This window comes from Natator depressus, chromosome 7 (assembly GCF_965152275.1).
Source record: "Natator depressus isolate rNatDep1 chromosome 7, rNatDep2.hap1, whole genome shotgun sequence".
Lineage (NCBI taxonomy): Eukaryota > Metazoa > Chordata > Testudines > Cheloniidae > Natator > Natator depressus.
In genome coordinates, this window is record NC_134240.1 from 24,036,663 (window position 1) to 24,060,916 (window position 24,254).

General features: G+C 45.2%; 1 protein-coding gene across 1 annotated transcript in view; it reads right to left on the minus strand.

The window, feature by feature from the left end:
• NCKIPSD (NCK interacting protein with SH3 domain) overlaps positions 1-23,990 on the minus strand; it is a 101,053-nt gene extending 77,063 nt beyond the window's left edge. The window contains exon 1 of the mRNA XM_074957681.1: positions 23,740-23,990. Within this exon, the coding sequence (XP_074813782.1) occupies positions 23,740-23,910 (171 nt within the window). The 5' untranslated portion in view covers positions 23,911-23,990. The remainder of the gene's footprint in view (positions 1-23,739) is intronic.
• Positions 23,991-24,254: the final 264 nt, after the last annotated feature.

Genomic DNA, 24,254 nt, shown 5'->3' on the forward strand with positions numbered 1-24,254 from the left:
GGTTGGAATAGGGGCAGGGAGGGGGCAGAGTTGGGGTGGGGACTTTGGGGAAGGGCCTAATGGAAGGGGTGGAGTGGGGGCGGGGCAGCAGGGTGTCATTGATGCAGCCCTCACGTCAATGTACTAGTCCTCATGTGGCCCTCATGGTGATTCGAGTTTGAGATCCCTGGTTTAAGAGGACTTAAGTCCCTGTGTCCTGGGCATGAGGACTCACCTGACCTGGACAGGGTTGGGGAGGGATACCTTCCCTTAGTAGGTCTAGAGGGGGATCTGTTTTTAAGCTTATGAGAGTGCTTGTGTCTTACTGTCATGAAAAGGCCCAGACGAAAGGTCCTTTGCTCCAGTTATTTCTGCTCCTGAGTCAGACACTGAACGAGGAGGTGAACTCTGATGGCTCAGACCAATGTACAGAGGGGTCTCCGCTCGATTTGGCCGGGGCCTGATGGCATGTTCCAAAGGTGTTTCCAAAGCTGGAGTTCTATTGCCTGCCGCATCTGGCTAGGAAAGGAGTGGCAGGTACTGTACTTAGTGGAGATATGAACTTCGAGGAAAGAGAGGCAGTGCTAGTGGTCACTACTGACTAAAAAATAATCAGAGGCAGGAAACACAATTCTTAAAGCCCAGAACACTGTACATACTCTAAATCCTGCATCAGGAGAGCGGAGAATTCCCCTGGGGCAGAGATTTTAACTACTAACAATAGCAACTAACTGTACAAGAACTTTGAAATATTTAAAAAAAATTGTCAAAGTTTCAGTTCTGGAAATTCCGACTCAGGCCATGTGGCAGTAAGAAGGAACTTGAGGGCATAGGGGGCAGTGCAGAAACCTCTCAGCATGGAGCACAAGGAGAGCAAGGAATCAGGCAAAGACCCATGGACACTAGTTGCTAAAATTCTCCGGTCTCAGGTGCATGGAATACACAGAGGGACCAGCACTCAGAACAACTGTGACAATGGGCTCTTCAATCTAGCAGAGAAAGGTGTAACATGACCCAATGGCTGGAACTTGAAGCTAGACAAATTCAGAATGGAAATCAGGAGTAAATTTTTTAACAGTGAGGGTATATAACCATTGGAACAATTTACCAAGGTCAAGGTGGATTCTCAATTACTAGCAATTTTTAAATCAAAATTGGATATTTTTCTAAAAGATCTGCTCTAAAATATTTTGGGGGAGTTCTCTGGCCTGTGTTTTACAGAAGGTCAGACTAGAAGATCACAATGGTCCCTTCTGGCCTTAGCATCTAGGAATCTATGAGTCAATTATGAGCTCTAGGATTCCAGCCAATTAATGATAACGTTGTGGGGAAGGGGGTCTGGTAGGTAGTTGCTGCACATTAAACGTTTCTGTCAATTGGAGTCTCATTAATCAACAGTGAGACCCTCTGAAACAAGAGCACAACCTGGGCTGACTGTTGTCCTGACTTTTAGGATCAGGATAATATCACTGCACAAGTCAATAAGCCCTTAACAAGCACATGTGTGCCCAAGTGCAGGAGCAAGTTTTCAGAGTAAAGATTAAAAGGTGGCAGCGCATCTGGGATTAGAATCTGACAGTCAGATGCCACTAAAAAAAAAGTTCATCTTTAGGCCTGGCATGCCACTGTTTCAATTCCCTGCCATGCATTCTTCGGGAAGCCACTACACCGGAGTTAGGCAAACAGCAATCCCCAGTCTTGGAAAGAAGTGAAACGTCTGAGCCAGAGCTTCAGAATTTAGACAGCAAGATCAAAATGTGGTCCATTCATACAGTAGTCCCTGAAGCCAGCCCAAGTCACTCTGGGGAGCTCTTACAAGAAAAGCTTAACCACAAACAAGTTTAGACTTCCCAAATCTCACAGCTGGAGGCGATTTCCTTCCACCCCCCCACCTACTGGAGCACACAAGATCATCCTTTGGAATAACAGCCACACAATTATTTCTAATACTGCTTTTATCTCATGCCATCAAGATAATGGAAGAAATAAGCCTGAAATCAATTCCAACAATTAATTTAAAGGGCTGTAGGGTTGGGGGGTTTTGTTAGTCAATAAAGATGATGCTAGTGCAGACACAAACTTCATTATTTAAAACTGAAAAGCTTCAAGGAACTCTGCTTTCTTCTGGCCACCTGGAAAAGAGCTCTCAGCTCCAATACCTTTGATTCTGAAAAGCTCAGGAAAGTCTGACTCTGAAAATATTTCAGGAACATATTTCCAGCACGCACACAACTCTGTACACACCATCCGTACATGAATCACGCAATATTATTGACTGGTGTGTCACGAGCTTTCGTTTGACACTTTTTACAGATAAATACTATGACAGAAATGTGTTAGGAGCTCACAGAACACTGGTCCCTCAGCCAGTTGGTACTGAGGGGCTCTTAGGGTCACAATCCGGTATTTTGTTCTTTCACAAGAAAAAGCAAGCTACCCAGTTAGATTAACCATATATGGCAGGAAGTGAATACAAACTTAAAATGGAGCAAACCCTCATCACTACTGCAAGTTAATAAGCCTTGGGTCCAGGGCAACTATCTTTCTTTTAGTGGTAATGGATCTTTTCTCAGAATCCTGTTCCAGACTACGATGGGGAGGAGAGTGCGGGAATACAGAGAAACAGATGCAGTAGCTGATGAATCATGTTTTCAGTCTCATTTCCATTCCTCCCACATGACAAGTCTCACACATTTTGTATCACAAAGGTTTTGCTGTGTGAAATAAATCAGGGGGAATTTGGTTTGGCTGGTCTCTTCCATAAAAGTCAAAGTTCTTATTTATTCAAGAGCCACCAACAGCAGAAGTGAAGTTGTGCTACTCTGGAATGTGATGCTCTTGCAGTTATTATGCGATTGGACACAATCAGGGTACGGGGTGGTCAAAGTCAAAACGGTCCAAAGATTGAGCTCTAGAATAAAAAAAGTTGAGAAAAAGTTGCATTCATCTTCAACAATCTCTGAGGAACCCAGTCACACCAGATCTAAACTGGGACTGTCACTTAGAAAACACAATTTCTTAAAACACATCTGGCATTTCAGAGCACCCCTTCTCCTGAACTTGCTGAAAAGAAACATGGTTTTGATTCCTCCCAGGGGGCTAGTTTCATATAAGAAGTTATTTCCATCCAGTGAGAAGGTGGGTTTGACAACTAGTCAAACGGTTCTGTACTGAAAAACTGCAGGTTTGACGACTTTCTACCACAGGAACAATTGTCTGTTGCACCAGTTGCTCAGGCTGGCAATCCACTAGCACACCAATTAAGCAACAGGATGTAGGACTAGGACTTGCTTCACAACCCCACAGACTTCCTTACATCCCTCAAGAAGCTTTATGGGAGCCAAAACATGACAGGATCCAGTCTCCTCACTGGATTTTAGCATTTTAATAATGGAAACATTGTGAGCAGACCACATTTCATGTTATTTTGATCCTATATCTGAGGTCTCTGAGACAACTGGAGGTCTAAAAGTAAATTTCAAGACATTCAGGTTTATATGAGTTCCTGCAAAGTCCTATTCATCAAGACCCCACTGGCTGGGCTTTGTGGTCTCATGAAGCCTTTTCCCCAGAGCTACTCTGCTGGAGACCACAAGGATAGGTAAGGAAGCTGTTCACACCCATATTTGCAAATCCTTGGCCAATCTATACAGAAGAGGGGGCACTTCATTTCAGAAGAGTCCAGGCAAGCCTCAAGACAGATGCAAGACATTTCACAACCTTGATCTAGGATTCTCACTTCCTCTCAATAATGGAGATTACATAGGCTGCAGATTTAGAAGGTTAGGTATTCCTACGTCATCCCATTTACGGAGCAACAATGACGTAGAAAGCCCTGCTCCCAGCCAAAAGAAAGATGCAGCAACTGGACAGATGAATTCATTCCCAGTCCTATATGGAAAGAGAATAGCCAGAAAAGGGGACTGAGCACTTACACCAAGTTTCTATAACACGCAGCCTGTGTGGGCTAAAGATGAACACAGGGCTGGGAGTCAGGAACCCAAGTTCTAATCTCTGCTCCAACACTAACTCTCTGGGTGGTCTTTGACAAATCACCTACCTGTCACCTGCCTCAGTTTCCCCATCCGTAAAATGAAAATAAAATTTACCAAACCTTATAGGTGTAGTTGTGAGGCTTAACATATTAGTGTTTGTAAAATGGTTTGGGGTCCTTCAGATATACAAGGGCAAAGATATGCAAACTATTACAATTAAGTAATTCAAAGTGAAACTCGACAACACCTTGGCAAAGGGTTCAAATGGAGATTTCTGTATTGACTGTCAAGTTTAGGGGAGGGAGTGGGAAACATGCTGAGCCCATCTCTCTACTGTAGCACTGCTGCTCCTTGAACCCCATTAATACACGCACTTGGGGAGGACGCATCTAGTTTCAAAATTCTTCCTACCTTGCCTGATGGCATAACTGTAATCTCTGTCCACTTGCCAAGACTTGAGAATGGCTACTCCTTCCCCTTCAGAAGTTAATTCTCATTGACTCCTGAAGGGGATGACAAAGCAATCCATGTGCACACATTTAATGAATAACCACAAGTCCAACATGCAGTGAGAAGAATTACAGTCTGTCACCCACCCTTGTCAGATCAGTTTCCTTCCTCCATGCAGCGCAGCATATTTACTGCATTTGTTCAAAGCGGAGTCATTGCATGCAGAGACCACAGCAAAACATTTAACACACTGTCAGTGAGAAGGCTGCTCTTCCCCCAGCAATTAAATATACTCGACTGGAAAAGGCACTCCTACCCCATCTGAATCAACAAGGCACTTTGCAACAAACACTACTATAAACAACAGATCAGATGAAAAACAATGAAATCCACTGATCTGGGGTAGATCTATTATAGCTTGAGTACCAGTTGATCACCAAGCTGGCAGTGGACACACTTGGCTCTTGCAACAGTAAGAATTCTGTATTCAAAATGCATCTTGTAGTGAAATAAAGTACAAAACTGGAATTCCTACTGCCAAGAAAAAAGGTTTCAATTTAGCCCCCCGCCCTGTCCTTTGGAACAGCTATAGATCACATGCATTTAATTTAAAATCTTTGCACATGTAGCTCCACTAGAACCTATGACTCATAAAATTTGGGTTATGACGTTGGCTATATAGGATCTTGTCTCTGACGTCCCATTTTCTTGCAGACTGTACAGTGCTATGGTTCTGTATTAAAGTTATTTGTATTTCTTTTTCTAATACTACCCCTTGTGGAATTGATTCTTTTACTAGTACCCAGACCCACAGCTTAGTTACTGAATAGATAATCTTGGCTTGGAAGGACATGAAGTTTAAATCCTTCACCGGGGAACAAGCCAAGATGTTATTAAAAATTCTGTTTATTTTTATTTACATCTGAACTGTACAGGGAGGAGAAGAGAAAGGCAAGGCTGTTCCTTGGAACAGAAGCAGAGCTCTAGTAACAATGATGTTAACAGACAGATTCATCTGTTTTCCAAATTTCACTGTCAGACAAAGAGCTTATTTTATATTCTGGGATTTGATTTTTCCCATGGCCACATAATATGCCTGGATCATGCAAGGAATGTCCTCAGATTAGCAAGGGACTAGGATATGGTATTTGGGACTGGAGCCTTGGTTATCTTACGTTTTATGAGTCAGTTGCAAACAGAATTTTAAAAAGTGTGTATCTGCCTCCCTTCCCAACAAAGTCCTTTGTAACTGTAAGCTGTTGCACCACCACCTTACTGCAGAGGCCCCTGTAGAGACCCACTGACAGCCCCACACAACCACCTCTGACTCAGACTAAGCATAATCCCAATATTTACATGACATGAATGATTAAAGGATGGGGAAACATGCCTTATAGTAAAAGGCTCAAGAAACTAACTATTTATCTTACAAAGAAGGTTAAGGAGTGACTTGATCACAGATTGTAAGTACCTACAAGGAGAAGAAAATTTTGATACTGGAGTCTTTAGTCTAGCAGACAAAGGTATATCAAGACCCAAAGACTGGAAGTTGAAACTAGACAAATTCTGACTAGAAAAAAAAAAGGTGTAAATTTTTAGCAGTGAGGGTGATTAACTATTGGAACAATTTATCTAGTATTATGTGGATTCTCCAAGTCATTAATGAGAATACTGAACACTACCAGATCCAGGGCTGACCCCTGTGGTACCTCACTAGATACGCCTTCCCACTTTGACAGCAAACCATTGATTACTACGCTTTGAGTATGGTCTTTCAACCAGTTGTACATACACCTTATAGTAATTTCATTTAGACCACATTTCCCTAGTTTGCTTACAAGAATGTCATGTGAGACTGTCTAAAACCTTACTAAAAATCAAGATCTATCATGTCTACTCTTCCCCCTCCCCCCCCAAAACAAAAAAACAAACAAACAAACTAGGCCAGTAATCCTGTCAATAAAGGAAATTAAGTTGGTTTGACATGATTTGCTCTTGACAAATCCATGCTGCCAATTCCTTATAACCCTATTATCCTCAACATTGTTTAATAATTTGTTCCGGTATCTTTTCAGGTACCGAAGACAGGCTGGGTGGTCTATAATCCCCTGAGTCCTCATTGACCCTTTTTAAAGACAGGTACTATGTTTGCCCTTCTCTAGTCCTCTGGGACCTCACTCATCTTCCATGAGCTCTCAAAGAGATTTGCCAAAGGTTCCCAGATTGTTTTAGCTAGTTCCTTAAGTAGCCTACGATTAATTTTGTCAGGCCCTGCCAACTTGAATACCTCTAACGCATCTAAATATTTTTTAACCTGTTCCTTCCCCCTTGTTAATATTGGTAGTGTTGAGTATTTGGTCACCATTAACCTTTTTAGTGAAGACTAAAGCAGAACAGGCATTAAACGCCTCAGCCTTCTTCATCAGTTATTAGCTCTCTTCCCCCGCTAAGTAGAAGGAAAGTGTAGGTATTCATTTTCTCTTGCTCCTAATGTAATTAAGAAACCTCTTCTTCTTGACTTGCATGTCCTTTGCTAGGTGTAACCAAGATACAGAAAAATTAAGAGACCTGCACAGTCATGCACCAAGTCTGTGAAGACAAGCCTAACTCCAAGTCCTGGACCTTAACCACAAGAGCATGCTTGCTCACAAACACCACGTGCAATGTAACCTCAGACCAGAAGTAAAGACCTTGCCTGCATACAGGTAATGTTCAAAACAAGGACATCTGTGTTTGCTCCCCACCACGGACAACCCATTCCAGGGACACATCACCTAGTAAGAGCAATGTACAGATGTGTCTGAAACAGCAACTCTTCCCTTGTAATTAAGCAATGGTCTCTCATTTGTTCAGATATAAACAGTAGGAAAGATTCTTAAATACTGCATGCATTTTGTAACTTTAATTGATCTCTTGATTAAACAGATCCGAAGTCTCAATATCACAGATCAAGAAGTAGTAATACAAACTTAGCAGCAGAAACTGAAAAACCAAAAACAATGCATGGACAATTAGATGAGAACTAGTTATAAATGGCTCAAGGCTGAGGCTAGGCATTATTGGGGATGTGCTCCAAAACCAATACTAAAACTCTGACTGCTGCAAGACACTGAATGTGATGGGGAGGCAGCAAAATTGACTGAGTCACCCCAGAGACACTTTCCATCCTCAATATCAACCAATCTACTCCAGTGCTTCCTGAAGCCCTTGAGGACAGCACACACCAAACCTTCATTTTGTATCTTCCCTTCATACTCCTTTCTCTTCCCTTACCATGAACAGCCTCAAACACAATAACCAAACCCATGCTATTTAGGATGAAGCTGTGCTCTCAAGACGCATGCTTATACCATTAATTGATTTCAAGTAAATGGAAGTGCCGTGTCTACCTGAAAGCTGCATTTGACCCTTCAACGCAGTGGTTCCCAGACAGGGGTACACATACCCATGAATTATGCAGGGGTCTTCCAGGTGGTACATCAGCTCATCTAGGTATTTGCCTAGTTTTACAATAGGCTACATATAAAGCACTAGCGAAGTCAGTACAAACTAAAATTTCATACAGAGAATGACTGCTCTATATACACTATACACTGAAATGTAAGTACAATATTTATATTCCAATAGATTTCATAATTATATGATATGAGAAAGTAATAGTGTGCTGTGACACTTTTGTATTTTTAAGTCTCATTTTGTAAGCAAGTAGTTTTTAAGTGAGACGAAACTTGGGGGTACACAAGACAAATCAGACTCCTGAAAGGGGTACAGTAGTCTGGAAAGGTTGAGAGCCACTGCTTTAACTGGTTTAAATGCAAAATCTCCACTTTTGGGAAATCACTTTGAGACCACTGATGGTCCCTCCTGCCACCCATTTATGACCACTGTACACATTTATTAAGCATATTCATGAATGCCTCCTATTAAGGAGTAACGGGTATGTCCTCTGGGCCACCAACATAGCTCTCACGCAGCAATCCAGGGCATGGAGACAAGTTTTATTGGATTCAAAAAAGCCTAATTATTTTTAATCAATATGCCACAGGTGATGAGAGCCTATCTTAGCAGTCAAACAAAAAAAGGCTAAAGATCACTAGTGTATTTCTACTTTAATCATTCAAAACATTCTAGAATTTCAGGTTAAAACATTAAGTCTTTAGTTACCATAATTAGAAAGGGCTATAATTCCCTTGACTGAGTAATTTAGTGTCAAATAAAATTTCATCTCAAGGCATTAGCGGGCCCTGACATATCATCTCAGCTATTCTGACAGCCTGAAGAAAAAGGCTGTTTTATTTCAGTTTCTTGAGTGTGCTTAGAAGTGCAGGCTCAGCTGTAAATCACTACCCGCTGCTTAGGCTAAGAATAAAGTTTTATTTTAGAGACTAAGTGCTTATTTGGGACTATGTGAATGCCCTGATTAGGCTCTCTCGCCTGTTAGAAGCTCTGCCACAACAGAAGCAGACAGAAAAAGATATCAAGTTCCACAGAAATTTAAGCGATTTACATAACAGATTGCACTTGTATATACATTTATCTGCCCTGTTCAAGAACAAGTTCTGCTTCTTACAAGGTAACACTATTTCTACATGATGAAGCCCTGAACTCACTGAAGTCAATGTCAAAATTCACATAGACTTAAAGAGGACCAGAATTTCACCTATTAGCTATTGTGGAGAGCTTTTATTAGGCAGATCTTACCCACGAATGCTTCTACTTCCATGACCCCAGGAAATGACCAGTACTTGCTCCCTCATAAAGAGTTAAAGCCTAATAGAGCTGTTGCTCAATTGTGCAACATTGCACTTTATGATATATGCAACTTTGAGTTCATATTGCTGTCACTCTTGTCTTTCTCCTCCATCTCAATTATCTTGCCACCTGACATGACTTCACTATTTAGATCAGTGGTTTTCAACCTGTGGTCCGCACACTGTGTGAAGGGCCCGCGAGAGGTGACTATGAAAATAAAGTTTCAGATCCCAGAAAAGGCATTCCGTTTTTCTGATCAATCAAAAGTATGTGAATACCCCACCCAATGTCAAAACCCAGAAGTGTTGTCATTACCTTAGAAACCCACGGTTTAGCACCCTTTCTCATGCTGCATCAAATGCTGTGCCGAGCACGTGCAACATTTATCGTTGAATTCTGTTCAGTCAGTTTTCAGTCTAAGATTTCTATGGTAGGGGTTCATGGACCACAGATTGAATTTGCATAGGGGTCCGGACCTCCATTTGAAAATTTTTAGGGATTTGCACATCAAAAAGAGGTTGAAAACAACTGATTGAGATAAGAAGTTCTTTGGGACAGGACCTGCCTTATTTTGCATTGTTACCTCACCCAGTACAACAGGGTTCCAATCCTGCAATACAAATTAATAAAAGGGCAATGACGAGTTTCAAGGAATTACCTCAAGTTCACACCCTAAAGCAACCTGGGTAAAATAATTAACACTGTTACTCCTACGCATATAAATAGCCAGTCCTTTTCTGAGTATCACTAAAATACTGGCTCAACACTCTGCTCCAAGAGTGAATTTCACAGATTGCTTACACACAGACTGCATGAAGTAGAACTTTAATTTAATCATGTGCCTGTTTATTCTGGTATAAAGGGACAGGGTAAATAGCAGCCTGAGACACTCCTTAAATATTTTAGCTCTCTTGGCTGTATCACCTTTCCAGATTAGGCAGTCCATACTTTTTCACCCCCTCACAAACAGAAACATTGTTCCACCCAGTATCCTACTTTTGTTGTCCTTCTCTAGACCTTCTATATTTCCTGCTTTTCAGAGAAGGGGAGACCCAAACCAAATGCAGTATCCAAGTTAGGGAGGGCTCAAATGATTTTGACAATGCTAGTGTAATATTTTCCATGCTATTTTTTATTCCCTTAATATAGCTGAGCAGCAAGTTGTTACAGGACATCTCCCACTTTAGACAGAAATGTCTCCACATCAACCTGCCACTTATTCTTGATAAATTCCGATGCAGCAACAGGAGGCCAGAGTTTTATAAGACTGACATTATCTCTTCACTATACATAATGCAGTATTATCATCAGTTATTTTTAATAGTGGATTAGGGACTGGGACAGTGTAGAGACTGAGCCACAGAGGCAAGGCTAAATTGTAGTTTAAGCACCCGGTTGAAGATCAGAAAAAGGAAGCCATTTCTAAACAAGCAGCTCTGGGAGTAGAGAGAAGCTTCTCAATTCTTAGCCCTGAGTAAAAGACTTCATAAATGATGTGAAAGCCAAGCTGGGCCTCAGAGGCTCTGATAAAGGCAGAGATCAAAGTGAGGCATAGCAGCTGCAAACAGGAAGTGCTGCTCCAAGCTTGACTTGTCTTCTCTAATAATTACCGTAACAGAAAGTTAAACTAGTGAAGTAGAGTGACTTTTTCCTTCTCACAGGAGGAAGCCATGCAACAGTGGAACCTTCTCTCACTGCTAGGAACTTATGTCCTGTGCAGGGGGAAGGTCAATTATTCCCAACGTAGCCATAACATCACAACGGTAATTTTCCCCACTCAGAGTCAACTCCTTTTTACAAGGAAAAACAAAGTCCCAGAGCAACAAAAAGGCATATCCTTAAGTTGAAGAGAGCATGAAAGAAAGTCATCTCTCTGGCCAAGAGGGCCTCCAAAAGCCAAAGGAAAAACTAAGTCTACCCTTGTGCTGTTGGTGTTTTATATCCATTTAGGCCTGTCAATTTCATTTATTACCACCTCTTTACTGAAGTGCCTAGGAGCCCAAAATATGGACAACGACCCCATTGGGCTAAGCACTATACAAAAACAGAACAAGACAGTCCCTGCCCCAAAGAGTGTACATTAGTATAAAACTAGAGGGTTGTACACTTGGTTGCTTCAGTAGGCTGCACACACTAAGGGCTCCTTGCATTCCTCCCCACTACCCCACTGTGTGTCACCCTCCCACCCCCCTCTATTTCCTGGGTTCCCTGAAACACCTCCCAACTCCTCCTTCATGCCAGGAGCTCTGTGCTCCCCCACTCCAAACTCTTTTCCACCATGTTGGGAAGATGTTTATAGGGAGGCGCCTCCCACGCATGAGGGGAAGCATGGGAGATGCTTGTTTGAAAACGTAACAAGAGGCAAGTGGAGGCTGGCATCCTGGGCCGATCAGCAGCAGGAATCAACATCTCACTAGCGACAGAGATGACAAGTAGGGTGGGGAATAGGCCATGAAGAGCCTTGAAAATGCAGACAAGGAGCTTAAGTTGGATGCAATTGAAAAGGGGAGAGCCAATGGAGGGATGCTGTCATAAATATGGAGAGAAGAGTAGCATAAAATCCCTCCTTGGCAGATGTACTGAATTGCCCTACCTGTCAGGGTTAAGTAGGTCAAATAACCTAGTTGGCACCTGACCAGAAGGACCAACGAGGAAAGAAGATACTTTCAAATCTGGGGGGGAAAGGTTTTGCTTGTGGCTCTCTTTGTTGCTCCTCTCCGGACAGAGAGAGAAGCCAAGCATGTACAACATCTCCTGAAAATATACCTGGAATATTGCATCTAAAAAAATCACAGAAATTGTAAGTAAGGCAAGGAAATGCATTAGGTTATCTTTTGTTTTAGCTTGTGACTTTTCCTAAGCTACAAAGGTAGTTTTATTCCTGTTTTTGTAACTAAAGCTGAACCAGAGGGGAATCTTCTGTGTTTTAAAACTTTTTATTTACCCTGTAAAGTTACCTTCCATCCTGATTTTGCAGGTGTAATTTTTACTTTCTTTATAAATAAAGTTCTTCTTTTAAAAACCTGATTGATTTTCAGTGTCCTGAAGACAAAGGGTCTGGTCTGTGCTCACATTGCTAACCAGTTTGTTCGTATATTATTGTCAAGCTTCTCCAAGAAAGGGGTGAAGGGGCTTGGGGGGATAGGGATTCCAAGTGTCCCTTCCCTGAAATTTTATGTAAATCACTTGGTGGTGGTGGCGGCAATACCGTCCAAGGACAAGGAAAGGAATTTGTGCCTTGGGGAAGTTTTTAACCTAAGCTGGTAGAACATAAGCTATGGGCGTCTTTCATGCGGGTCCCCACATCTGTATCCCAGAATTCAGAGTATGTGTGTGGGGGGGAACCCTGACAGATGCAAAGAGAGGGGTGACATGCTCAAAGTGACGGGCTAGGGAAATGATCTTTGCAGCAGCATTCTGAATGGGTATAAGCTGGGCCAGTCTGTATTTATCAAGGTTAGATACATGGATGTTGCAGTAATCAAGACACAAAATGACAACAGCCTGGATGAGAGTTTTAGCTGTGTGCATGAACAGGAAAGGCCAAATCTTAGAGATATTATGCAGAAAGAAATGGCAATATTTAGACATAGCTTGGACGTGAAAACCTAGAGAGAGGTCCAGATGACGCACAAGTTATGGGCCTGCCTGACAGGCAGGATGGTGGTGTTATCCACAGTGATTGAGAAAGGAGAAAGAGAAAGTGGCTTGGGAGAAGATTAAGAGTTGAATTTTAGCCTTTGAGCTTCAACCGGTGGCTACCCATCCACAAGGAGATGTCAGAAAGATTTTAATTTGGACAGCAGGAGATAGGTCTGGAGTACAGAGGTAGACAATAGAGCAGGGGTGGGCAAACTATGGCCCGCAGGCTGGATCCGGCCCCTCAGGGCGCTGGATCTGGCCCGCAGGATTGCTCCCCATGGTGCCGCAGGCCCCGTGCCACTCTCAGAAGCGACCAGCACCACGGCCCTGGGGCCCCAAGGGGGGAGGGGCAGAGGGCTCCGTGCATTGCCCTTGCTTCCAGGCCCGACCCCCTGCAGCTCCCATTGGCCAGGAATGGGGAACCGTGGCCAATGCGGAGCTTCGGGGGAGGTACCTGGAGGCGTGGCAAGGGCAGCACGCAGAGCCCTTTGGGGCCGCCCCCCCCCCGGGGCCCACGCAGGGTCGTGGTGCCAGCCGCTTCCTAGAGCGGCGCCATCTGGGGCCAGGGCAGGCATGCAGGGAGCCTGGCCTGGCCCAGCCCCGGTGCACACCACTGCCACCCCAGAGTCACTTTAGGTAAGCAGCGCTGGGCCGGAGCCCAAACCCCTCCTGCACCCCACCCCCAACTCTCTGCCCTGAGCCCCCTGCTGCACCCCGCACCCCTCCTGCCCTGAGCCCCGCCGCACCCCTCTTGTGCCCAACCCCCTGCCCTGAGCCCCCTCATACAGCCCGCACCTCTCCTCTACCCCAATCCCTTGCCCTGAGCCCTTTCCTGCACTCCGCACCCCCTCCCACATCCCGCACCCCCACCCCGGCCCTGCATACAATTTCCTCACCCAGACGTGGCTCTCAGCCCAAAAAGTTTGCCCACCCCGTCCTAGAGTCAGCAGCATGGAGACTGCAGTTGAATTTGTGTTTGCAGAGGAGATTAGCCAGAGCTGGAGGAAGAAGGGGACCAAAGGCAGATCCCTGTGGAACTCCCATGAGGAGGCTCCTCCACTGAAGGATCAATTCAAGAGACAAGAGAACCAGGAGAAGACAGTTGCAGAATGCCAGCGCGAAGAGCAGGTCATCTGTGTCAAAGGCAGTTGACAGGTCAGGAAGGATGAGGATGGGGTAGTGATTCTGAGAGCCAGCTCTGAAAGAGTCATTAGAGACTTTGGCAAGAGCAGTTTCAGTGGTGTGCCAGAGGCAGAAGCCATACTGGAGAGAGTTCAGGATAGAATTTGGGGGAGACAGACTCCACAGAGCAATCGTAAACAGTGTGTGCACCAAGCTTTGAGATGAAAGAGAAGGGAGATGGGGTAGTAGATGGAGAGGCAAATGGGGACAGGTTGGTTTTTTAGGATGGGAAAGACTAATGCTTGTTTGTACTGAGGGGAAAGAACCAGAGGAGAGTGAGAGGTCAAGGCAAAGAGTAAGGGAGGTGATGATAGTGGGTGTGAAGGTGATCAAGAGATGGAATGGGATCACTGGGGCAACAGCAAGGTTATAGAATATGAGAAACTTCTGCATCTGTCACAGGGGAGAAAGAGGCAACAGTTGTAGGAGAGGAAAGGAAGGCAAACCGAGACACTTATAAAATTGACAAAACAGGATGTCTTAAAAAAAAACCATCAGAAATCCTATGTGGAGAGAGAACTGGAGTCAAGAGGACAGGAAGGTTTGAGAAAGTAGGTCAAAGGTGGCAGTTGTGAGCATGAGATTCAATTAAGCTGAAAAGTAAAGCTACTTAGCAAGGAAGGTGGCATAACTGAAGCTGCAGAAAACTAATTTGTAAGGGAGGAAGTCAATCTGGTGATCACTTCTGGCAGAAATTGTCTCAGCAGCCCGAAAGCAGAAGTGGATGCTGGGGGTGACCAGGGCTGGAGGTTGGCAGGACAAACCTTGTAATGAGGGAGAGGGACAACAGAGTCAAGGATGGTGGCAAGTAAAGCATGGAGAGAATCAACAACAATATCAACGGAAGCAAGGAAGAGACGGCAGGAAAGAGAGGGATGAAAGCATATGAGAAGTCATCAGTGCTGATGGAATGGAAGTCACAGAGAGGGCATGCGGGAGATGCTGATGGGCGATGCTGAAAGAGACCAGGAGCGAGCTGGACAGGGGGAATGGGGTAGCAGAGAGATAGAAAGCAGTGCTTAGCAAAGATCAGAGCCGTCCCTAGCAATTCTGGGGCCCTACACAGCTCCCCTCCCCCTCCCCCCCGGGGGGGGGGCAGACCTCTGTGGGGGGGGGGGAGGGGAGAAGCAGGAGGGTGGGCCCCAGGCCTCCACAGGGGAGGGAGTGGGTCTGGCTTGGGGAGTAAGGGGGAACCTCCCCAGCACTCACCGGCAGCGTGGCTGAGGCCGGGTTGCTGCACTTCCCGCCCCCAGTGAGCGCAGCCCAAGCCCTGCTGCAGAACTCAGGGGAGCGGGGGCAGGGGCCCTGGGGAAGAGCTGGACTGGTAGGGGCTGGAGCAGCATGCAGCTGCGCAGGGCACCAAGAAATTTGGTGCCCCAAATTTCCTCATGCCCTACGCAGCTGCGTACTTTGCGTATGGGTAAGGATGGCCCTGGCAAAGACCAATCCAGTGAGCGGCCGTTCTGGTGAGTGGGACAGTTGATCTAGGGAAGCAGGTTGAATGAAGAGGTGAGGATGTGGAAACGTGAAGCTAGGGCGTTGGATGGGTCAGCAACAAGGAAATTAAAATCCCCAAGGATGTATGTGGGAGATTGTGAGGAAGAGTGAGAGCCAGGAATTGAAATCAGAGAGGAAGGTCATGGGAAGGAATTGGGTAAACAGGGGATGACAGTGACATGGAGTGGGAGAGGAGAGACAAAGTCAGGTGCAGTGCTGTTCCTGCTCTCTCTCATTAGAAGGGGGGAAGAGAGAGGGAGAGGAGAAACCTAACATCCCCACCACGGTCTGACACAAGGGAGGGAGCATTAGAGGAAGAGAGGCCTCTGTAAGAGAGGACAGCTGAAGAAGCAGTGTCAGACAAAGGGATCTAGATATCAGAGCCAGGAACTAGAGGTAGCGAGATACGAATCAGTCATGGATGGCTATGGTTTCAAGAGAGGGAGTGGGCATTCCAGAAAGAGTAAGGGAGAAGGATTGGCATGAGGTCAGGAACAGCAACATAGGAGGGGTGGGGCTGGGTGTGGAAGGTACAGAAGAGGAGATGGAGAAAGGGCCAGGTTGGACATGTGACGCAGTAGGGAGGGGGGAGTGTTGACCTGGGAATGTGCCCTGGGGATGGGAGACCTGAGAGCCTGTAACCTGAGCCAGGAGGGGGAGGTAACACCTCTGCCCAGGAATGTGAAGACAGGCTGCAGAAGGGAGCCTGCTGGGGGGGGTTTAGTTTCAGTTTGGGACTGGGTGGAGGAACACAGGGAACCCCAGGGCTGGGGTCTAAGCTCCCTGCTCCCCCAGAAGGACTTGACTGAGGGGTCCTGGGTGTACCCACAAGCTCTGTTCTGGACTGTGTTCCTGTTGTCCAATAAACCTTCTGCTTTACTGGCTGGCTGAGAGTCTCAGTGAATCCCAGGAAGAGGGGTGCAGGGCCTGGACTCCCCCACACTCCGTGACAGGGCAAATGTCACCAATGGTGAGGAGGAGGAAGGTGTGATGTGGGATAAGAATTTGTGTTGGTGGGAGGAGAGAGGGAGATTGGGATGGGGACAGAAAGAGGAATTGGTTGACCTTGTGGGAACTGTAAAGGGGAGAGGGCAACAAGGAAGGGGAAATGGAGCCATTGGGGGGAAATAGGGAAGATGGGGAAGAACAAAAGTTGTGATGGGGCATGGTGAGAGCAATGCACGAGTGGCAGATGGGTAAGATTACATTAGAAAAGCAGAGTGTGAAAGTTCTCATTCCATGCCTTCCACTAATGCGATCACTGCAAATCTGCAGCAACAAATCTAATATTTCAAAGGCATTGGGAGGAGGGAGAGCTCAGTGGTTTGAGCACCGGCCTGCTAAACCCAGGGTTATGAGTTCAATCCTTGAGGGGGCCATTTAGGGATCTGGGGCAAAAATTGAGGATTGGTCCGGCTTTGAGTAGGGGGTTGGACTGGATGACCTCCTGAGGTCCCTTCCAACCCTGATATTCTACGATTCATGAGATAACTCCTCCTTGGATAGGATTTGCCACTCCAGGTGAGACTAGAGGTCAATCAAATCCCAGTGTCTTGACACTAGCAGGGCCCAATACCAGATGCCTCTAGAGCAGTGTTTCTCAACCTTTTTGATATTAGGGACCGGCTTGCTGCCTTCCTAAACTATGTCACAGAGATCTCAGGGACTGGCGCCAGTCCATGGACCGGTCAATGAGAAACACTGCTCTAGAAAAAAGTAGTAGCCTCTCCCTGTAACAGGCTTGTCATTTCAGAGTCATATACTTAGCCAGCAACATCCTAGGAGAACCCTGTGATAGACTGACTGCCACAATACATCAATCCAGGGCTCAGGGATTGCAACACTTGCCTCCTTAACCAAGTGTCACTAGTAGTTCATATCTTACTGGAATTTTCTGTTCTTCACAGCTTATAAATACCTTCAGGGTAACCTTAAGAGGAAGGATAGAAATTATTCAGTTTCAGAGACAACAGGACAAAAAGGAATGACCAGAAACTAAAGGAGAAAGAGTTCAGGTGACATATTAGGGAAACATTTTTAGAGTCAGTAGTTGGGTAGTGGAGGCCCCCTGATTGCAGTGATATTAGAAGAGATTAGATAAAATGCTTCGCGGTCTACACGAATACAGCACTGTTGACATGAAGCCAACTCTGGGGTGGCAGGCAGCAATCAACTAGCACACAGCAACAAGCACAACAGTGGAATATGGGAGGGAAACTGTTAAGAACATAAGGGCAAACCCTAACTCTTATGAAAATCAGCATTATTAAAGTAGACACAAAGGAGACAGAATCCTACTTTTTAAAGTCTCCTCTTTAAGTCTCCCCCATACTCTGTAAGCTGCATGGAACCCATATTTTTCTGTGCTAGGAAGGATAAAGGGCTGAGGTGACCCTGCCAGAAAGCTAGGTGTTGGAAACCTGAGGCTTGGATCTCTGGCCACTAGGGCTAGGTAACTATTCGCTACTTTATTCTCCAAGAAAGGAGAAGTTAGCCTTGCAAACTGCAGTGGGTCAGATTCCATGTACCAAATGGCCTTTTCTGGCCTTGCAGTCTAGATGCTGCTAGTGTCGACTCCATCGTCCTCTCGGCTGGAGAGTAAGCGGTCTTCTAGTGCTGTGGTGGTTCAATCCAAACCTTCATAGGCTGGAAGCTGGAATTTGGAACAGTTCCAGATTCCCATTAAGTAATTACACATCTCACCATTATGATGATAACATATGGGCTCTTTAACCCAGTGAAAGGACCCTTGTTATTCATCACACTTAGCCTTCTCCCCTATTCAGCAGCCACTCTCTTCCCTGATACAGAGAATAAAACCTCTGCTCCAAAGGAAGCTTTTTAAATTGAACTTTTTACTACTTCATATAAAACTTCAAAAGTCTGATCTTCTGTAAAGAATGACTGTCTCCGACTGAAAAACCAGCTCCAATTTAATCTCCATATTCTTCTGCTGCTCAGAAACCACTTAAGTGTCACCCATACAGTTTGTGACGAAAACTAAACCTCCTGCTAACTGGCTCCTTCCCATTTAATCAGAAGATACGAAGCTTTTGTGTTGATGATTTCAGTAAGACAGCATCTGCCTGGCATTAGCTATTAGCAGCATTTGTCTCTGCTATGTCAATAACTCAAGGCAATTATCTTATGTGCCATTACTGGACAGCTCAGGGTCAAGTACAGATCCTCACTTGTTTGATCAGCAGCACCTGTTAGCAATGTTAGCAAGCAAAACTGTAACAAACTACAAAGCTACTTCAGAGTCTGCCAGCACCATTGTGAAATCTCTATTTGCAATTTAGAGCTCAGCCGAGGCTTCACATATGAGGTCTAAATTCAAGCAAGCAACCACTTCTGCTTCAAATTCTGTGCTTGTTCTTATGCAAAAGTAGGAGACGACCCATTATCTTTCCCTCAGGCCTGATCTACACTTAAAAATTTATACAGGAAAAGCTATGTTGATTAGGGGAATGCTTTTTTTTTTAAAAAAAAACAAAAACAAAAAACAGAATAGCTATGCCAGTATAAACCCTAGCAAAGAGGCAGTTTATATGGGCAAAAACGTGCCTTTGTCAGTATAGCTTATGTCTCTTGGAGAACTGGTGTAAACTGTGCCAACAGAAACACGTTTATGCCAGTATAAGCTACCTCTATGCTAGAATGGTTTGCCAGTATAGTTCTATATACATAGGTACGCCAGTAAAACTTTTCAAGTGTAGAAAAGACCTTGTTTATTTTTTGGGAACCTATCACTAGTATTTACCCCCCGAACAATTGAAATACTCTTTACTAATCCATAATATAGCCAACATAGAACTACAACAGTGAAAAACTTATAGAAATATCAACAGCAATTAAATGTTTTTTAACCAATCTGCCATTAACCGCAGTTGGTTGTAACCCTCAAATCACACCAGGCACCATGCATTCTTCCCTTTGCTTAGCCCACAACCTATTTTCTGAAGGCATCAGATGTCTCTAAAAAGAAGTCTGCTACTACATTTGAGTCTCCCTATTTCATGGCAATACCGTTTAAATTATTGGGATTAAAGTAGAAAATGTCAGCAATTTTGTAATTAGAGGACACCAACAAACTAGAAACTTCACTTCTGTACTCTCTGGCAGCTTACGAAGAATATGTTAAGAAGAGTTGTTTTTAATATGGACTGCATGTTCTTCCCAAAGAAGTTAAGGTATGAATTTTCCACCTGTGTTATAAATGAGGGAGGAGCCTGAAAATAAGAAATGACTTAAAAAGAAAGGTAATTCTCCTGGTACGGACAGTGCCAAGGAAAACTCACCTGCTCTCTGCAAAGGTTCCCCTTTGACATTATTTTAATTTCCTTGTTGTGAGTAAGATTCTTCTGGGAAGCATTAGCAGTATGAGATGTCTACTTCTTTTGACTGTGATTGTCGTGACATGTACTGCTTACCAACAACCTGACTGCACTATTAGTGAATCTGCTGACTTATGTTTGCAATGGTGACTCCTTCCGTTGGCGACATGCTCTCTTTCCCTGCTCAGTACACACTGTCACTAATCATTAGCTTCATTATTCTTGTAGTGATCATGGTGACATTAATTACCTCTCGGCATCTTGTCATTAATTAGCATCAAACTTATTAAAGAGAGATGTGGTGTGACTTGTTTGCATTCTTGTCTCAGACAGTCCAGTGAACTGTTTAAAGCCAAGCTTCGGTCAGAGAAAGTTTTTTCCATGTCAGTTCTACTTGGTTTACTGATTAGAGTCAAAATTTGCTTTTGACAGCTCTGAAAAGCTGACCTGAAAGCACTCTGAAATCACGGAATGAGAGGCAGTCAACACAACTAAGCATTGTTGTAACTACAGAGCAGCCATTTGAATTTTATTCTGCCTTATGCATCATCAGCGTGATCACCAGTCAAGGTCTGGCTCCAGAACCTTTATTGACAAATACAGAGGTGGCAGAAAAAGCCCCATACTATTTCCTGGTAACAGGCTGAAATAGCAGTTAGGAAGTCGGGTTTGAACTAAAGGAGAACAAATATGAAGTACCAGAAGCCATTTTCATGGCTTGTCATAACCTTGCTTTCATATTCATTTTAATATTAAGTTATTATACTATCAATACAACCATTCTGAAGCATCCTTCATACCTGCAGCCTGAAAATACTTTACAGAGTTAAAAGCAAAATAGAAAGGCAGAAAGGACAAAAAGGAGCTACGTGAGCAGATGAAGCAAGAGACTGCAGAAAGAAATGGCATAAGAGGTAGGTTGGAGCAGGTCCATAGAGGATTTTAAAACATATATTGTTTTAAGTAGATTTTCTGCTTTGTAACTGCGGTGAAATATCTTAGCACCCGATTCTTACACACAAGTAATCTCATTGAAGTCTGACCATTGTCATGAATAAGGGTTGCAGGATAGGATCCTTATTCAAGGGCAAAGGTCTAATCTTAGTGTGACACTGGCAGACCAGGTGCCAGCTCTTGCCAAGGCTGTAGGCATCGGCTGAGCACTGACAAATTCATAGCTGGAAACCAGACCAGCTCACCTGTATGTTAGTATAGTTCAAGATAGGTGTTAGACTTATAAGAATGTGTTTAGACTCTATGGAATGCTTGTAAGTTGCTGCATGCATTAATTTCACTCATAATGTCTCTATCCCATGCTATAAGGTGATATGCAAGTTTTGCTTTACAATTGTAAAAATGCTTGCTCTGAACCTGTGAAGCCAGTCATGGGGAATGGCCCACTGCACATCAAGAAGGACCATCAAAACTAAATGGGCCACTGTGGAACACCAGGATATAAAGACTTGGTTAATGTCCCTCTGAAACCCATGAAGGTGCTACATGCAGGAGCCCGTCCCATCAGCTTGAATGCTGGAAGAAGGGGATAAAAACAGGGTCATAAGAAGATGTTCTCTTTCTCATTTGCTGTTCGACTCTTACAGGGCTGGAGCTATGAAACAGAGGCAGAGAGGTCCTAGGTCAACCTGGGTTAGCCCTAAGACATTCAGTGTTGACAAGTGACAACAACTCTGTCATCTTTTAAAACCATAGACCATAACTAATTTGTGTATATAGGTTTTCCTGCTTTAACCTGTAAATAACTAATTTCTTTTCCCTGGTTAATAAATCCTTCGTTTACTATAGGATTGACTACAAGCGTTGTCTTTGGTGTGAGATCTGAGGTACAAACTGACCGAGGGTAAGTGACTGATCTCTTGGGACTGGAAACAACCTGAATCTTGTGTGACTTTGGTGTATGGAAACCATCTATCACTAAGTCCAGCTTGCCTGAGTGGCAAGACAGACTGGAGTGCCCAATGGGAATGTCTGTGACTCCATGATAAGACGGTTCTAGTGCTTCAGGAGTTCACATCTGTTATTGGATTGGTGAAATCTAATTATAGAACGTATCTCCAAGTCACTGAAATTATTTAGAAACAAATTTACTATTTTAATCACAAGACTAGAGATATCTGAAAATCACCAGCATATTAGAATAAATTGGTTTCTATTGACATTCTGGGCTGTATTTTCTCAGGGACACCAAAAATGTACCTGCAACACGTGCGTACTTCTATACAGACTTATTTGGTGTATGCAATTTAGATATATTGTAGGCATCATTGCAAACCCCTGGGATTAGAAGGATAAAACACTTGACCCAAACTATACATATAACAAGGGTATTGCAAGATCCATGTTTTGCCCAGGAACCCTCCATTAAAACATGCTGTCACACCGTAAAAGAGGGCATACAGTTTTATCTTCTACAACACCAACAAAAATGTATGGGTTATCCTTGCTGTTGCGATTACTGCATGAGCCCTCATTACTCTGACTCCTATTAGGGTTGGAGGAGTCTGTCCTCTCATTTTCTATAATTATGAATGTCACTGACTTGACTATAATTACTGCCACTATCATAACAACTGGTTGTTCTGGCTTCTCTCCCAGCCCCCTCATCAGTGCTGGGACAGGCCTGTTATTAGCCCCTGTATCATTCTCTATGTTAGTGGAATGGTGTGATTGATGATCTCCTGCTAAACAGTCTCACTTATAAACAGTAGTAGCTGTGAATAGTCATTCTCAAAACAATTATCTGCATATCTATTCTAACATACAGATTGTGATAACTGCATAATTTAAAAGCAACCCACACTGGTACTCCAAATGTTATAAGCAGCACACAGCCTACCATCCACTCACTCATAGCTTCTGGAAGTAGACCAAGTACATATCTAGTCTCGCCAGTGTACTTTTTCTCCTCCTCCTCATACTCCCTGATGAGTGCAGGTGATATGGAACCAGCACGTAACTTCTTCTCCCATACTGATGTCCCCTGACTCCCTTGTCTTCTGACCAGTAACCATTATATGTAGGGGCCAACACATAACCTGTGTCCTTAGAGTGAAGCCCCATATCTCTTCTCTTTGTTCCTGACCTACAGAAGTTCAGTGCACAGCTCACATAATCAGGTCAGTGCTTCCTGGCCCTTGAGCACCAAAATGTCCAAAGTGTCACCTCTGCAAGACATAAGAAGCCCAACTCTCCAGGGTGGTGGTCCTCATACCTGCTCTTAGCCTCATGATCCTATATTGATGCAGATAGGAGGAGTCACATCTCCCCTAGGCAGTACAAGCTGATCAAAGAACTTCATGACTATCATTTAACAAATCCTCTCTGGGGGACAGGAGGCCTGTGCATGGACTGCCTTGCTAGTACAGCACCCCAGGACTTGTAACTTTTGAGGGAAGAGGCTAGCACATAGCCCTTCCCTAGAAGACATACCGGCTAAAGCCTGCACTCCAGAAGGTCAGATCAGTCAGTCTCTAAAGTACAGTCTCCCTGTTCTTCATGCTAAGCCTTGTCCTACAGAGATAAGAGCCACGCTTCATCCTCAGATGGAGGACAGCCAGGATAGCGCCCAGCCCTGTACCTCCAACTGCTGGTCTGCAGCCACTGCAGGAGAGGGTCCCCCCAACACAGCCCGTCCCCCCCCCCACACACAGCCCATAGCGTGCCCCCCTCAGCCCCCCCCACAGCCCATCCCCACACACAGCCCGTCGCCCCACACACAGCCCGTAGCGTGTGTCCCCCTCTCAGCCCGCCCCCCCCACAGCGTGCCCCCCCCACACACAGACCGTCGCGTCCCTCTCCCCCGGGGAAAGGGCGCACCTGCCCCCCAGCCCCCGCCACGAGGCACCGAGCCCCATCGCCCCGGGTCCCCGCTCGCCCACTGCCCTGACCTGCAGCCGCTGCAGGTAGGAGGCCGGCGCGTAGCCCGTCTCCCCGGAGCCTGCGCGGGTCACCAGCCACCAGTGCTGGTTGCTCCGCTCCAGCAGCAGGAAGGTCTCCCCGGCGGCGAGGGGCAGCGAGTTGGGCTCGGCGGAGCGGAAGCTGTACAGGGCCCGGTACATGGCGGCGGGCGGGAGGCCGGCGGCGCAACGCGGCCCCCAGGTGCCGGCTCTCGATGTCAACACACACCCACCCACCCACGCGCTGCGTCATCCATACCTGTGACGTCACCACGTAGCCCCGCCTCCTGGTCTGCCCTTCTGTTAGACTTGCGCGCCCCCTGCTGGACCGGTTTAGCGAGTCTGCTGCTCCCCGCGTGACTCTTGCCTGGGCATCCCTTCCCTCCCCCCCCCCCCCCGCATGGGGTATCCCCGCCACCCTGCATGGCTCCTGCCTGGGGCATCCCCTCCCCCCCTGCATGGCTCCTGCCCCCCCGCCATGGGTCAGCGGCAACCTCCACCCCATG